The following is a 16,489-nucleotide window of genomic DNA, read 5'->3' as shown; positions in this document are numbered from 1 at the left end:
TTCCTTCAGAAAGCTTAGAGTCAACAGGTCTTTCATTGAACACCTTTCACTATCAAGCAGAATCTGCAAAAACCCAAATATACAGATTAATTTTATTTCATCAAACAAACATATATGCGAAAAAAAAGAGCCAAAAATATTGAATATCTTTATTTCAAGACGGCTTCAAAAAAAGATTTTCTAAAAATAAACGAACTGTTTACATGCAGTACTAAAAAAAATTTCACTGCAGAGTTTGAAAACTCTAAGGTTAACTGAGGAGGTGTGTTCATTGCAGTAAAATAGAGCGATACTATAACTTTATTGAACACCAATCTAATTTGTACTCGAACTAGAATACATGCAATGAAGCCGAACTTGTGTTTGTAGGTTACAGCATGGACGAGCCCAGCTTGTCCTCCGTAGGAGCGATACTTAATTCAATGACAATTCTGCAGCGCGAAGCTCTGAAGTGCAGAAAGAAACGTAAAAAGGACGAAGGAATAGCTAAAGAAGGACAAACACTGTCTTGCTATTCCTTTACCCTTTTGCCCTTTCTGCACTTAAGTGCTTCACACTGCAGAAATTACACCATGAACTTAAGCCAACTTGCCCATGTCGCTATTCTTATTCGTATTTAAATGACTAGCCTGGCTCGTCTTTGGTAGAGAAAGGGTTAAGGTTGTCGAACACAGTCATTGCAAACTCTTGTTTCTCATTTAGTACACAAGAAAAGCACTTTCCTCAAATCAACTCTCGAAGGAACTGGTAAACAGCACGAAAAGAGTTCATGCTCTTGAACACTAACTTTGTCGACAATTTCTAATGTGAAATAGTAGCCGTTAAAGAAGCCTGCAAATGCATGCAAAATTGCCACATGACTGGCCCCTCGAGGCACTTTGGGTGTACTTGCAGGCTTTTTTCACGCTCGGAAAAACACTTTTATGTAGTAAGTATTGAGCAACAGAAAACTGTATCGGGGAGTTTTTCACGGTTTAATTTTCTCATTGACACTTTGAATCTAATCATATTTGAGAAGCTGATTAATTAAGACTAATTATATAATTAAGCAGACTCAAAAATATAATTTGAGGATCTCCAAGCGACAGCAAACAATATTACCTTGGTTCTGTCCAGCTACGTGGCATTCACATATTTTTAAACTCTGGCTAAAGTTATCTGGGACACCTTGCATATACATGTATAATCATAAAGTCAAAGGGATGCTGCTTGTTGCACAGACTAGTTTAAAGAAAGGAAGTATGGTTGCTTTAAATGTTTATTTGCTCGATGTTTCGGCCAGAAGACTGGCCTTTATCAAGAGTGAGTATATTTGATACATGGGGTTTCTATTTCTACAATCTTAGTTACGGGCAAAGGCAAAATACTTATATAACAGGTTTATTAATCACACATATGGTGACCATTAGGGACCGGTAGATTATAACATTTTATCTGGACCCATCCCCTGGCCGTCAAATAAAAATATCAATGCTGCTTCTGTACTTTCGTGTATTTAAATATGGTTAGACGGCCCCAAGGAACTCGGGATGATGCAAGTGGCACAAGATGAAACATATTTTGGCAGGAATAATTCATCTGCAACATCCTTGACACTGCAGGCATGCAAGGCAAATTGGCGACATCGGATGAATGACAATCCTCGTTGCTCAAACAGGAGATCTGTAATAAAAGAGCATTACTTATGTGGCCGCTTTTGTGGCAGCTGTTTTGCTGGACTAGCCAGTGTGCAGCCAAGAGCATTGGCTTTTAAAAGTAGAGGGGCAAATGGCATACTTTTCCCCCCTTCCCACCCCCTACTTTTGACATAGGGGCAGGGAAGGGGGCAACTGCACCCCCCCCCCTCTTCCCTCTGTATATATGCCTATGCAGTCATTAATGGCAGCTTCAGGTGGTTGTGTCGGAGTGCTCCAGAGGTGGTAGTCTTGTTCAGGTGGTCGAAAGAGGATGCTCCAACTACATTCGGTCAGTTCATTCAGACCGCTAAAATCCAACTTGGCATGCCCAGAAATGCTTCCATCGATGACGTCAGAGCAATGGTGAGATCTGGCTGCTTTCCGGTCACACGAGCGCTATGCTATGTCAGCGTATGTTTGCCAGGGTTGGCTTGGCCGCTTAGACAGTTTCATAATTGTGTAGTTGTGCTTTGTGTGCCTCACGTCGACGTTGGCAATGTGGCAGAGTTTACATTTGATAGCGGCACCTTCAGTTCCATTTTTGAGGCAAGACGCAAGCATTGACAATATTTTATCATAGTGCTGAAAACTTACTGTGCTGGCGTAGGACTGTCTTGCAAACGACGGCCACTGTATGGATGAATTCTGGTGTTTTACGTGTCAAAACCACAATTTGATTATGAGGCATGTCATAGTGGGGGACTCCGGATTAATGTTGACCACCAGGGGATCTTTTAACGTGCCCCCAATACACACGACATGGGCGTTTAGCATTTCACCCCACTCAAAATGCGGCCGCAGCGGAAGCGATTCAATCCCACAACCTCATACTTAGCAGCACAACATTATAGCTGCTAAGCCACTGCGGCGGCTTGTCAGCCACTGTATCAGTCACTTTCGTAGCCTACCATTTTTTGTCTAGCTTGTACTCTCACTGACCGTGATGCTAAAATGTTGCATGATGTGGTAGTATTCAGTCAGGCATTCCTAAAGGCGCCCCTCAGCCTTTGCTTGCTTCTCCCTCACTGCTCCGGAAAGTGGCCCTTCGTTCAGGTGGCACGTGCTTTCTCTGACTCTGATCTGGGGTGTCTTGCAATCTGATTTGGAGAACTGGATCGACCACCCGAATCTCCCATTACTAAATTTAACATGACAGTGTTGTGAGCTCTTCTCATGCAAGCTTTACAGTGTCTCGGTACTGTGAAGATTACAGCTATAATGGTGTAACGTTAGGAATTCTTGGGTTAATCTTAAGAGGATGCTCTAGCTTAGTGCCAACTCTGATTTCCCCATCAAAATACATGTAAACCGCATAAATTCTTCTTTGAAGCAACTGCTGGACTGATTTCAACAAAATTTGTTTCATTTGATAGAGAAAGTTAGATTATAGCAACCCTAGGATATGGAATTTTGATTTAGGACTTCAATCTTTTTACAAAAATTGCTATAATTCGGCTAGAAGCACGAACTTAACAAGTCCATAACTCCGCACTAAAAACAGATATTGCAGTTCTGTAAACAGCATTTGTTAGAGCATCTCAAGTGGACAAATGTGACACACAAATTTACAGTTTACGTTAAATTGTTATAATGCTTGCCAGGGTTTTGCAAAAGTGCTACTCGCAAATTAGTGATATATATTTACGAAGCAATGCATAATACATCAACTTTGTCGGCATTATGTATTATTAGGTGCAGTTTTTACAGAATTCTGATATCATTTTTTATTGCTGATTGCAGACTTGTAAGCTTAATAATTGACTTTTAAATTCTACAATTTTGGTAATTGTTCTAAACAAATTTATGGCATAAATTGAAATCCCACTTTCTACAGTAAATAGATTAAAATTTTTCCTTTTAGCTGCAGCAAACCTCATCAAAATCGGTACAGTTTTTGCTTATAAAAACAATTTCTTCGTTCCCATCTACTTAAATAGGAGCTTCCGAGCTAAAGCTTTAAATACCTCTGATAATCTTTAAATACTACATCTTACAGATTTCTTACAAAGCAAGCAAAGGAGGAGGCAGCCACCTTCATCAAGATGCTTGGTGTAGTAGATTTTACGTGGCTGCTCCTTCCTGGTGAACAGCAAAAACAAACTCAATCTGAACCTAAAATTATTATTAACTAAATACCAAAAATTGTAGCAGCTGATCGCAGCATGCACAATGGCAAACAGCAACCATGTACACTTTGCTGCTCACCTACCAAATGAAAACAAGAATGAAGAGTAAGCTGAGGTTGCTTCAACAGTACCATGTTTAGTTTCCACGGCTGCTGTAAACAGTTCAGCTGTCCACAGAAAATTGAGACAGCTGCAATGCCCGATGGCCTTTTCGTTTCCTTTCCATTTCCTATTTACAATACATTACCTTGTATGCAAATATCAAGCCTATTAGTGTGCTTTCATGACTGCTATATGAAAATCCTTGCAAATCTGTCCTCAAGTGCACAAATGGGAGCTCCATCTGCTGGTCTCATGTTAAATTTCCCCCAATCAGATAGGCATGCACATGTTGATTGAACAGCAGACCAATGCCACTGGAAAAGGCTTTCTAGCCTTTTCTAGCATCACATACTGACAATACAATCTGTGAAGTCAGTAAAAAGAAATATTTTAGCCTCAATGGCATTTCTAGGATACAAATACACATAAACAGTGACATTAAACACTACATTAGGCACACATGCACAGTAGTGTTGATGTGGATTATAGACTCATGCAAATACATACGCACCTGCTTTGCGTGGGAATCTGCAATCTTTTGTAAGAGCTCACTGGTACGACCACTGCCAACAAGATCCTGTAAGGACGCAGCGATCTAATGTGTGAGTAATCACGAAAAAGAAGAGGGAAAAACTAACAACATTCACACAACTCTGCAGAAATGAAGAGAAAAAAACAGAAACAAACATGAACTTTTAGTGGAAATTAGAAGAAACCCCAGAGCAATACATTTCAGAGTAGGTAGTTGATATTGCCCATTAATGAAAAAAGAACATTAAGAAATAAGAGATATGACAGAATAAATGAAAGAACTAGAAAAGATACTAATTACTGACATTGTGCTTCAAATGCAAGGGCCACACTGCACTACCATACTTAAAGGAACACTGCAACACTCTTTAAAAAAGGTGTGGAATATACCTGGTATTAAAGGGCATCTTCTCACAAATCTTTTCCAACAAAAAGTTTTTGTATGCACCATGTGAGTGGAGTTATCAGCAACCAAGTGCTGCCCCTGCCACATCTTCGCAGTTCTAAGTGCACTTAAAGCCGTGCCCCATGCTCGTGCAGAACCACGCCTTCCATGCTCCACCCATCATCACACAGAGCTTTGGTGTCAGCATGGCCTCCAAGAATGTGCCGACATCAGCCTGATCTCATAGTTCATGGTAATGGTGCAGTGGTGTTGTTGCCTGACTCTACCCAATGCAACCACCTTAACAGTGACGTTTTGTTTTTGCTTCTGCACCGCTTAGTTGTGATGTCTCAAGAAACTCAGCCAATGGCCATCAAGTTTATAAGCAGTATACACAAAAAGTGGGGGAGCATTTCAGGAAGTTGAAAGGAAAAGCTAGTAGTCTCTCAAATTTTAAGCAAGGCAGTAGGCTGCATGATGTGCGTACAGGATCTGGCTCAGATATTCTTGGCAACACTGTTTTCTGACAAACCATGTTTATTTCCTATGTTAAATGAGATTGCAAAATGTCTTCAGCATAAAAGGCATCACATCAGAAAAATCATAATGATGGGATGGGATGGGTACCAGACCCAATTGACCAATAGATCAACCAGCTGACAGAGTGGCTGAGAGATTCAGTTCAATGATCCAAAGCAACATCTGTGCTATAGAAGACACTAAAGTGGAAGGCTCTGGATTAATTTTGACTGCATAGACTTCTTTATCGTGCACCTAAACCTCAATACGCTGTGCCACTGGGACTAGGAATCAAACCCATGACATCGTGCTGAGAAGCAGACTGCCACAGTCGTTAAGCCACCCAGGTGGGTAGTTCTACAAAAGCACCTTGCGTCGGTGCATTACTGAAGAGCAAAAGGTTGCTTTTGAAGCGTTTCTTTCCTCCACTTTTTTTCTTAGCGCTCGAAAAATTAAGTTACGAGTTATAATGTTCCAAACCGACTCGCACGCTATGGGAGACATTCCAGATTAATTCCAAACACTTGAAGTTCTTTGCTGTGCACCCACACTTGGTGCACAAGCATTTCTGCATATCGCCCCCATCGGAATGCAGCCATCTTTGCTGGGAATCGAACCCACGATTTCATGCATGGCAGCAGAGAGGCTTAACCACTGAGCCATCGAGGCAGGTAGTACTCTCGAAGCTGGGATTTCTTTCTGCAGAGGATACAATCCTTTCAGTGACACGCCAGCATACTGCACTGTTTTAGCTTTCTTCCCCTTTGAATGTTTTTGCGGTTCACTTCTACTACTACAATCTAACCCCCCTCCCCCCCTTTTTTCTTTTATTTTTCTCAAAAGACATAGCCTTGAGCCCACAAAACTACGGTCGCTCTCTGAATTACATTCTTTTTTTAAATCCTGAAAGAAAGACAAAAGCACTGCCAAAAGCTGCATTACTATGGATCCAGTTAGTGCAGTCACAAGTAATTCCTGGCTTCCAATCATGCCCATCAGCATGGAAAAATCAAATTGCTTGGACAAGATCTCACTGTTGGTTCCACATTTTTCCCAGTCTCTGGAGCACCTTCTCCACCACTGTAACCCCAAGAAAACCTTTTGATGCACAGTAAAACTTCTGAATCTTAAGTATATGAAACTTGGTTGTTTTCCAATTGTGCCACTGTTAGCTGTTAAAAACTGTTCGATGACCTCTTTAAGCATATACACAAATTAACCTAGGAGATCCTAGTAACAGAACGTGTTCAGAGATCTGCTGCTATTACTGCTTGTGAAATGTGCAGTGCACAATACAGCAGTGTGTTCAGACAACATAAAAGAAAGCGTGAAATAACACCAAATTTGCAACATGATATCCAGAAAGTACCTAGATATGGAATAAGCAGTCATTCATCAACAGTTGCACATACAGTACTAAAGGAATTACTTTAAATGTGCACAGTGCATATATAACATAAATATTACTGTCTCCATTTTCTAGTTCGTATTGCTAAAGGCTAACTGCAATAGAATATAGCTTTGGATAAATTGTTGATAAATGAGTAGTATATACGAGTAATACTACTGAGACAATCTTGGCGAAGCTTGGTGTAGTTTGATTTTCTTATGAATAGACTTTAACTGGCATACCAGTTGATGTGGGCACCTGGTAGTCAGCAGATATGATACATATCTCAGACCATGATTTTCTCCGGGATTTTCAGCGCACAGCGGGCAACACCCAATCTCGTAGGTGGCACCCAGTTGCTGCACTGGTTATTGTGGGTTCTGCATGCATCACTTCTGGTGAGCCATAATGGCTGCATATTTTATTTAGTTTTGGCATCAAAAATGCCTAAGGACCCTAATAAAGTTTTTCATAAATCCATCCATCCATCCATCAAAAATGCCTACTTGTGCAAGTTTTTTGTGGCACATCATCCCATATTTCAAGCACAGAAACTTGCACAAAGGCACACATGTATCTACATTATCAGAAACTAGGCTTCTTGTGCATTTTATAATTTCCCTGCAGATGGCCTTGAAGATGGGGGCATCTGCACACTGTGCAACAAGTAGGAAACAGTCAGGAAAACATTACGCTTGAAAACTACGCAAATCTTTGGAAGAGCAGAAATTAACAAGTGAGCACCTATGCATCTTGCTCTAAAAAATTTGATTAAATTAAATTCTGAGGCTTTATGTAACAGAACCATGATCTGATTATGAGGCAGGCTGAAGTGGGGGACTCTGAATTAACTTTGATCACCTGGGGTTTTTTAACATGCACTCAATGCACAGTACACAGGAGCTTTTGCATTTCGCCCCACTGAAATACGGCTGCGGCGGCCAGGATTTGATCTCGGGACCTCGTGCTTAGCAGTGCAACGCCAAAGCCACTAAGCAACCATAGCGGGTCATTCTGCTCTATGGAGAAAATAAATTTCAATATAAAGAAGAGGAGGACGAAGCACACTTGCCGTGGGGTAAACACAAGACAGATACATATTGTCTGCATTCATTTATAAGCTATAAGCATTGGTCCAATTACGGCAATTTACTTCAGTAGAACACAAGTTACAGAAAAACGCACCTGCTTACAAAGTACTTTAAGAAAGAAATAATAATAATAATAAAGTTGTGCCAAATGCCAAACAGTGCAGTAAATATTAAGATTCTATCTAATCCAATGAATACTGGTAAGCACTGTTTCAAGGCTGGACAAGAGAAGACACCGACACACGGGACAAGCACTACTCATAACTAATCTTTATTGCAAACTTTTTGCCTACTTATACACAGGGCAAAACAAGATCGCACAAGCGCACTGCCCATCAAGCCACAAATGTGTCATATCACAAAGCGAACCGATTACAGCATTCTTTCTGAAAACTGGTTTTCTTTGCTACACAATACAACCGACGTATCACTAATACAAGCGCTCTCTTTCTTTCTAGTGCTTCCATGATTTCCCTGGCCAAAGCATTCCCACTCCTGCCTAGAATCTGCATACCAGAAAGAATAAGCTCACAGGCACAGAACCTACAATGCATAGGCGAATGAAATGAAGCTTCATTACTACACATCGCTTGTGTTCCTGTGCCCGATCACTGACGCATCGGCCGGTTTGTCCAATACAAACCTTTCCGAAAGTAAGCGCGATCTTGTACACAACGCCAGTGGCGCATGTAACGTAGGGCCTTGCATACTTCTTTCCACAGGTGGGTTTCCTCAGAGGTGCCGCAATTCATGGGCACAACCCAGCAAGTTTGCATGGCACAGAAAAAACGATAGGTACATTATACCTTTTAGCCACATTTTTCAAGTTGTGCGACACTCTGTTAATGTAGGGCACCACTTCAGGCCTTTTAGTTCGAAGACCCAGCTGAGGTTTTTTCCTGCCCTTCAGTTTCTGAAGGAGGACCTCGGACACAACTGTCAAAATCGAGCAAGGGAAACCAGCCACCTGTAGGCACTCAATATGGCAATTAAAGCTATCCGGAGCCAAGTGAGAACAAGACTTCACCAGCACCGACCCTAGACATTGAGTTAAGATCGCTCGTTTTAACGCCTTAATATGCGCTTTATCAAACGGTAAGAGCCATTTACGAGCTCGCAGGGAGTATTTCCAGCAAATATGCAGCCCATTGAAAAACATGTCAATGTCTAAAAACTGCATGGTGTCATTGTTAGGAAGTTCATGAGTCAAAACTAAGTCTTTTCCATGTAGTCTAAAGAGGCTCAAAACATCTTCAACGGCACAGGTACACGTCTAATTTTGTTAACCCATCTAATCTAATTTAGCAACGATTGCAAAATTACCATTTTACAAAGCCTAATGCACAAAACAAAGTTGAAAAATGCAGACATTTGTCCATGAAGTTTCGAAATGATGCATGTACTAGATTTATGTGAAATGCTTTTTTTTTTCACACTGTCTTGCTCCAACAGCTTCAAAACACTTACCTGAGCAAAGGTACTACAGATGGCAAAAAGCTTCTTGCCACAAGGTTTGTACAGAGGACTGCTTTGAATTACGCCATTCTTTTCTAGAGCATTCGCCACAGCTACTCGCAGTTTCTGTGAAATAACAAAAAAAAAAGAAGTGGAAAACATCGAGTACACCTCTTGCATAGCTGTAATAATTTTTACAAACAATGCAATGACTCACCAACCGTAGTTTCTCAGCTGCTGTACCACTCACTGGATCAACTGTCTCTCTCCTGCAATGAGAACACATTAAAGCACTCTGTTCTTCCACACATTGAATGTAGGCAAGACAAGGACTTCTGAATGCATGCACTGAGGAATACCGTACATGAAATGCAGGCCACTTGTTTGAAAGTAGTGACAGCACACAGGTAAAGCACAACACCAATCTGCCATAAGGATCATCCACTGGTACTCCTTTGTGAAAGAGCAGCACATGCTAAAAATTGGCATGTGCAAAGGCGTGCTGTCATCTTCCTTTATATTTATAAATTTATACAGCGTATGCCAGTAGCATGTACCACTAGAGCATATGCACTCTTTTTGAATTCTTCCCTATCTTAGACTGCACTTCCCTTCGCGTGGCACCCATTCTGTAACTCTAATAGATCACCGGTTAGTGACCCTATGCATTACATGGCTTGCCCAGCTCCATTTTTTCCCCTTAATGTCAACTAGGATATCAGCTACTACAATTTGCTCTCTCATCCACACTCCTGTCTTCCCATCTCTTAACATTACTCCGATAATTTTTTTTGTTCGATAACTTGTTGAGCAGGCTTAACTTCTTAAGCTTTTCTGTTAAGCTCAATGTTTCTGTCTTATAAGATATTAGTCGTATAATGCAATGATCATACACTTTTATCTTCAAGCACAATGGTACGCTGCTAGTCACTATTTGGTAATGCCTGCCGTATGCACTTCAACTATTTTTATTCTTCTGTAAACTTCCTTCTCATGTTCAGGCTCCCCTGAGAGCAAATGGCCTAGATACTAGTAATACACCAGTGCCAATTACCTCAAATCAGCATTGCTGAAGTCGTATAGGACATCTATCAATATCTCTAACAGCCACATCAAGAGCGCTCATACAAAAGCGCTCTAGAGTGTTGAGATGTCCAACTTCATGGTAGCATAAATGTTACACTGAAGCAAAGTGAACAGTGCACATAGGTAATTTCTAAACAAGATAAAGTTGAACCTCGTTATAATAAAATCAGATCTGACACAACAATGCCATTGTTACATCTAACATTCGTTACAAGTATATGTTTGCTATGCACTGATATCAACAAGAAACATTTTGTATTTATACTTCGTTATACTATCTCATAATTCGTTATATCAGTGTTTACTGTACTGAGGTTTAACAGTATACATTGCATCACTTCATGATAAAAGACACACTGAATGTGTGCAACAAATTTGGACACACAATCAGTGACAAATCTAATCTAAAAGTTGGCTTTGCTCAAGAAGTGATGCTAATCTCAGCATCATGGCAAGAAAAATATAATTTTCTTAAGATTTTTGTTGCAAATTAGTTGATTTGTGGAGCTGGGCCACAAAGCAAGTACTTGGGGAAAAGAAAACCCCATATATGATGTGCTGCATGCACTACAACATGCAAGTGTTTGAAGACAGTGTTGTGATGCTTCATTTGACAGAAACATGGCACGCAGTTTGGCAGGACATGATGTTATGAGCACAGTGTCATTGTTTTCCTTCCATGCCATCTATCTGTGCACTGTATACGTGATAGCCCCAATACCTCTATAATTTTGTTTGCTGCTTGTGCAATCACATACACTATATGCTCATATCTTGATTGCTCATACCTTGATTCATCACACTCTTGCTTTCTGATATTTTTACGTGGGCTCCTTCGCAGCAGGAAGGGAGAAGCAGCAGCTTGCGGGCTATTCCGGACAAGAGGGACGGTCTTGCGTGGCATGTTCTGAGATGAAGCGGCCTTCCGTGGGCTCCTACGAAGAGGTGCCGATGCAACTCGATCATTGCGCGTTGACGAGAGAGAATGCTTTTGTTGGTGGCCTCGCAGTGCAGTTCGGTCCCTGTTAAGACTACGCTTTTGAGGACTCTTGCGTGCAGGAACACATGCCTTGCTTGAAGGTTTCCTGGATTTGGATTGGGGCAGTGTTGAACTTTCCAGACTAGAAGTGCAAGTAGTAGCTGTCTCATCAACCAAGCATCGCTCTCGCATTGCACAGCAAGAGCTCTCCAACACTTCGGAGTCCGTATTGTAACTGCATTGAGAAGTCAAAAGTTATACAATGAACAATTAGCTCAAGATCATTATACATAGCTACAACTATATCAAATTATTGAATATGATGACCGAATTCTCATGCATATTGCAATTCATTATAAGCAGTGTATCTGTATTGCAGCCACATGAAAGCCACTTCTGCATTTCGGTCGCAGGATCCAATCCTGGCTACAGCTGCCGCATTTCAGCAAAAACAGTTGTGTCCCGTGTATTTGGGGCACATTAAAAATCCCCTGGTGTCAAAATCAATCCAGAGTGCCCCACTGCGGCATGCCTCATAATAAAATGGTGGTTTTGACACATAAAACCCCAGAATTCAATTCAATTCACTCCTGCATCTCATTTTAATGAAGTTATAGTGCTAAGTTTGGTGCAAAGAATAACAGAACGAAAGGTCAACTTATTTCAAGGATACACTTAAGAATGTCCGGTTCAGAAGATCATTTTGCAGTGGTTCAAATGTTCATGATTAAATAATTATGTCAGGCAGCACATGACAGCCCGCTCGTTTGCAAAGAAGCTCTAGTTCTGACTTACCTCACACAAATTAGTGTGAAAGTTCAAAAACAGTACTGCTATCAACAGGTATCTACAGAACCATTCTCAATCATAATTGCTGCAGTTAAAAGTCAAAATCTAGAAACTCGTGATAGCAGTCCTGTTATTTAGAAAGAATGTAAGTTTGGGGATGTTGGTATTCCATTTTAGCCTTTAGCGCACAAAAGACACAGGGACAGTGTAGACAGAAGTAGACAAAGTGTTCGTAATGAAGCGCAGCAGTCCTTTAGGTCCCCAGGTTTTTTAGAGAGTGAACAATACAACAAAATATTTAAAAATTTAATAATCAATTTCACAACTCTTCGATGCTATAATAAAATGGATACTGTGATTCCATAAACCAGATCTGTTACATACTCCTGGCTGACTTTCTGTGGCTAGCAGAAAGTGACACAGGGGCAGAGCTTTTGCACAAATATTAGAATGCCAAGTGGTCCACATGTGGTCGGTGATATCACTTTCGGGCACAGAGCAACTGCTTGCAGTGCTGTTGTGCCTGAAAACACATCTTACAGTGAAAATATCTGTGATATTGTAGCCTCTTTTGAACTGTAAAAAAGAAAGAACAACTAGATAACATACTACTAGATAAACTAGATAAAAAACTAGAACAACTAGATAAAAAATAGAGGCGTTTGAATAGTGAAATTTTCTAATCAAATATGAATTATGAATATTCAAGAAAAATGGCCTTCGAATATCAAAGTGAACATAGAATATTTCTTCACATCTAAACAAAGCAAAATAATAAGATTTGTGCTGAGTCTGTTTCGTTAGAAATTGTCCCATTCACAACTGCACATCCGAACAACTAAGGAGCTCATAAATGGGTAACAACGGCTTTCAATTACTGTATCTGGGCTGCCACAGCAATGTCAGCAATGAAACAAGAGAGCAGTACATCAGCAGATGCAGTGTTGTGTTCGCTGACGTAGAGAAGTGTAATACTACAGCAGCCATGCATTGTTTTAAAGAGATGAAAATATGGTGAAACTGGCCAAATAACCAATCAAAACAACAACTTCGTATGTAGGCTGTCTAAACTTCTCATCAAATGACTGGCAACTATTTATCTGAAATTATCTGTCCTGTGCACTTGCTCAGGAACTGGTGTCTCTGCACAGCAACCGCAGCTCTCCTACAGTGAGATCATTCGGAATGGTTCTCACTTCCCTTGCGGCTACAACATTCGAGAGAACGAACTAATATTACATGATTTCGAATATTTGCACACCTGTTATCACATGAAGAATCAACTTTTGCTCTCACCTATTTTACGACGAAAACTATAAACATTCAGGCAACATTCTTGTTCAGACACAATGTTCCCACGAAATACACCCTGCTAGATTTGATGACGATAAAAATCATGATGCTATATTAAGAACAAGGACATCTTATTGCTGATACTTAGTGGTTTAAGCGAGGCAGAGCAATGACCTGTTGCACCATTCATGTGCTGTGCATGTAATGGAGAGGCTGAAAACTGAACCCATGGAGAAGTGGGCATGGACCATGTTGGTCAACATACAACTGCAAACCTGTACATGCACTTCTTTCATCAATGCCAAAAGTAATAATTTGAGGCCATCAACAAAATCATGTTTCTATGAGTGACTAAACTTCACTTCTTTGTACAACAAACTTGAGTCATGTCTGTTCAGTGATCACCAATAACAGCATGTCAATGTTTTACAGGTGTTTCATTTCACCTAAAGAGGGTCAAAGCTAAAGCATCCATTTACAGGAAATGTTTAAGCACTCCTCATATTACCTAAAAATGTAGCATTTTGATAACCAATGATATTAATCCATCAGACAAATAGTAACAATTAGATAGCAAACTACAAAGAATTCATGCAGACCTAAACATTTTACATCATTGATCAGTCTCAGATTTCCTTGAAGTCTATGTGCAGAGGTGGATATTCTTCTACATTACACGGTTTGTACAACTCAAGCAATGTGTATGAGGTTAAATGCAATAAGACCCTTATGTCTTTAAAAGCTATTATCTTAGAGGCAGTGCCACATATCCCAGTTTTCAAAGTTAAAATACTTTCATTTGAACACATGAAAGAGTGTCATTAAAAAGTAGTAATACTAATATTTAATGTGGAGATACGTCCCCCAAGAAGTATGCTTCACTCCTGTGAAATCTGAAGTCAAAGCAATTAAAGCATGACAATCCTTATAACTTTTAAAAACTCCATTGATACTTTTTGTTTAAAAGGACACTAAAGGCAAATACTAAGTCAAGCTAAAGGGATAGATTAGTGCTAGAGAATCTTTAGGGCATCAACATTATCGTGAACAGAGCCTTAATAATCAAGAAATCGAGGTAAATGCAGGACATGATTAGAAATTTGCCTGGGGCATTCAAGCACTTGCCCAATGAAGAAAGCATTGTTAAGTTAAATTCTGTCACTAGTACTCAACTACTCGTTGCAAAGAACATCCTCATATTGTATTATAAGATGAAATAAAATGCTACTTGTCCAGTTCCATTTCATGTTTAGAAAAAACTCATTGAAATTTCCGTTGACAATGGCGCGGGCAGTCGAAAGGTTTCGTTTTCGCTCGACTCTGTGCCGCCCACACTTTAGCGTTTCAATACTTTCCTGATCACATAGGGCTACCATGGTTTTGCTGGCTCGCAAAATTTGCACAAACTGCCAGTAGCAGAGAATTCAACTTCCATGTGATGTTGCGGGAGGCTCGAACGGTCTACGCCAATTGACCAAAAAGCAGCTGCAGCAGTGAATCCGCCGCTCTGTCTTGGCTCGGCACTGCGGTTGGGTGGCGGGAGATTTGAATTTCGAAAAAGGTATTCGGACCCTTCAGATACAATTTTCTCGTAAACTAAGTCTTTTCTTGGCATGAAACAAGCATCGCGAGGTTTCTGGAATGGTACCGTATTTACTTGCATAATGATCGCACTCGCGTAATGATCGCACCCCCGAATTTTGTCGTCAAAATTCAATCTTTATGCTTTCTCGTGTAATGATCACAACCCGAACTTGTCACAACGATATGTCGTGTGCCAAGTCTAGCTAATGATGATTGCATTTACGATCTGTCGAATGCTGTCGAATGCTATGCAAAAGACTCTTCAAGACATACCAAGCTGTCTGCACCAACCATTCCAAACATTCTTAAGCAGATGCCCCATTTCATTCCTTTCATCACTTTCTGCACTTCTATGAATAAAAAAGCTACAAGCAAACTTGGCTTGGCTTTATTGTTTGTAGGCTTTCGAATGGTTAAGGTTAACAACAACAAAAAAGGTGCCTTTCAATTCTTCTCTTCTGCACTCGTGGGCACGCAACAAATCGCGAGCGGCAACGATAGCAGCCACGTTCACACTGATACGTTAGAAGGGTACCTTATTCATACGCCGACACATTTAACACAGCTAAGATATTCGCCCACCCTTAGCAGAAACGTGCCGTATTAGGATAGTAGTGAAGACAAATGCTGCAGTTTCCACAGCATGCCCGCCACGTGTTTCTATGTCACTGGGAGCTAAGCGTGCCCATCTCCGTTTCCATCCCCTCAAAGTGGACATGGCTGCGTTCTTGCCACAGACTTGCTGATATTAACAATATTATTCATTAATGATATGGAAGAAACTGTTTCAATGCCCGTAATGTACTCATAGAGAAGAAAAAGAAATCTCGTTAGGCACATTCGGCTTGCCCCGCTGGCCGCCATTTTTGTTTTGGTGTCCCGCACTGCTACAGCGGCAGCTGCCTGTTTGTTGACCTGTTCTCATCCCGCAGCAAATGCGGGATGAAAAAAATCTTTTTTTTTTTTTCGCGGGAAATTTAACTTGCGTAATGATCGCACCCCTGAATTTGCGTTAATATTTTTGACGAGAAACTGTGATCATTATGCGAGTAAATACGGTATTTAAACAGTCCACGTCGACTTAGCATTTGCCTTTAGTGTCCCTTTAAAATGACATTGCAGTATGGCCAGAGAGTTCAGATTCCTAGCTTCATTTGTCCAAGTATCCTGTTATGTTGATATGAAAGCAAATGTTGCAGAAGGATGCATACTTTGAAGTCGGTACGCCTATAGAGAAAATTAAAAATCTGCCCACAGTCCATCACTCTTTTTGTTCCCCCTGATGAGTACAGCTCATGTGCCTTGCTGGTTCCATAGAAGCAAAGGAATAAAACGGGAAACATGAATATTGTCTATGAATCTTGCCAAGCTCATGAGCCATTTCTGTAGTTTATAAAATAAAACAAAGCCAGCTTGCCTCAACTGAACATTGCAAGTAGAACCTTTCCTTGAATAGAATTCTCTTTGCTGCATGCTTAGCAGC

General features: G+C 40.5%; 1 protein-coding gene across 3 annotated transcripts in view; it reads right to left on the bottom strand.

Moving 5' to 3' along the window:
• LOC135906642 (mdm2-binding protein-like) overlaps positions 1–16,489 on the bottom strand; it is a 45,223-nt gene that overhangs the window by 241 nt on the left and 28,493 nt on the right. For all 3 annotated transcript variants that reach the window (XM_065438141.2, XM_065438140.2, XM_065438139.2), the window contains 4 exons: positions 11,150–11,575; positions 9,493–9,544; positions 9,288–9,401; positions 4,416–4,481 (listed from right to left, as the gene is read on the bottom strand). In XM_065438141.2, coding sequence (XP_065294213.1) covers positions 4,416–4,481; positions 9,288–9,401; positions 9,493–9,544; positions 11,150–11,575 — 658 coding nt within the window. The remainder of the gene's footprint in view (positions 1–4,415; positions 4,482–9,287; positions 9,402–9,492; positions 9,545–11,149; positions 11,576–16,489) is intronic.

This window comes from Dermacentor albipictus, chromosome 1, assembly GCF_038994185.2.
Source record: "Dermacentor albipictus isolate Rhodes 1998 colony chromosome 1, USDA_Dalb.pri_finalv2, whole genome shotgun sequence".
Classification (NCBI taxonomy): domain Eukaryota; kingdom Metazoa; phylum Arthropoda; class Arachnida; order Ixodida; family Ixodidae; genus Dermacentor; species Dermacentor albipictus.
Note: the sequence above shows the minus strand (reverse complement) of the source record. Positions and strands in the feature narration are given on the sequence as shown.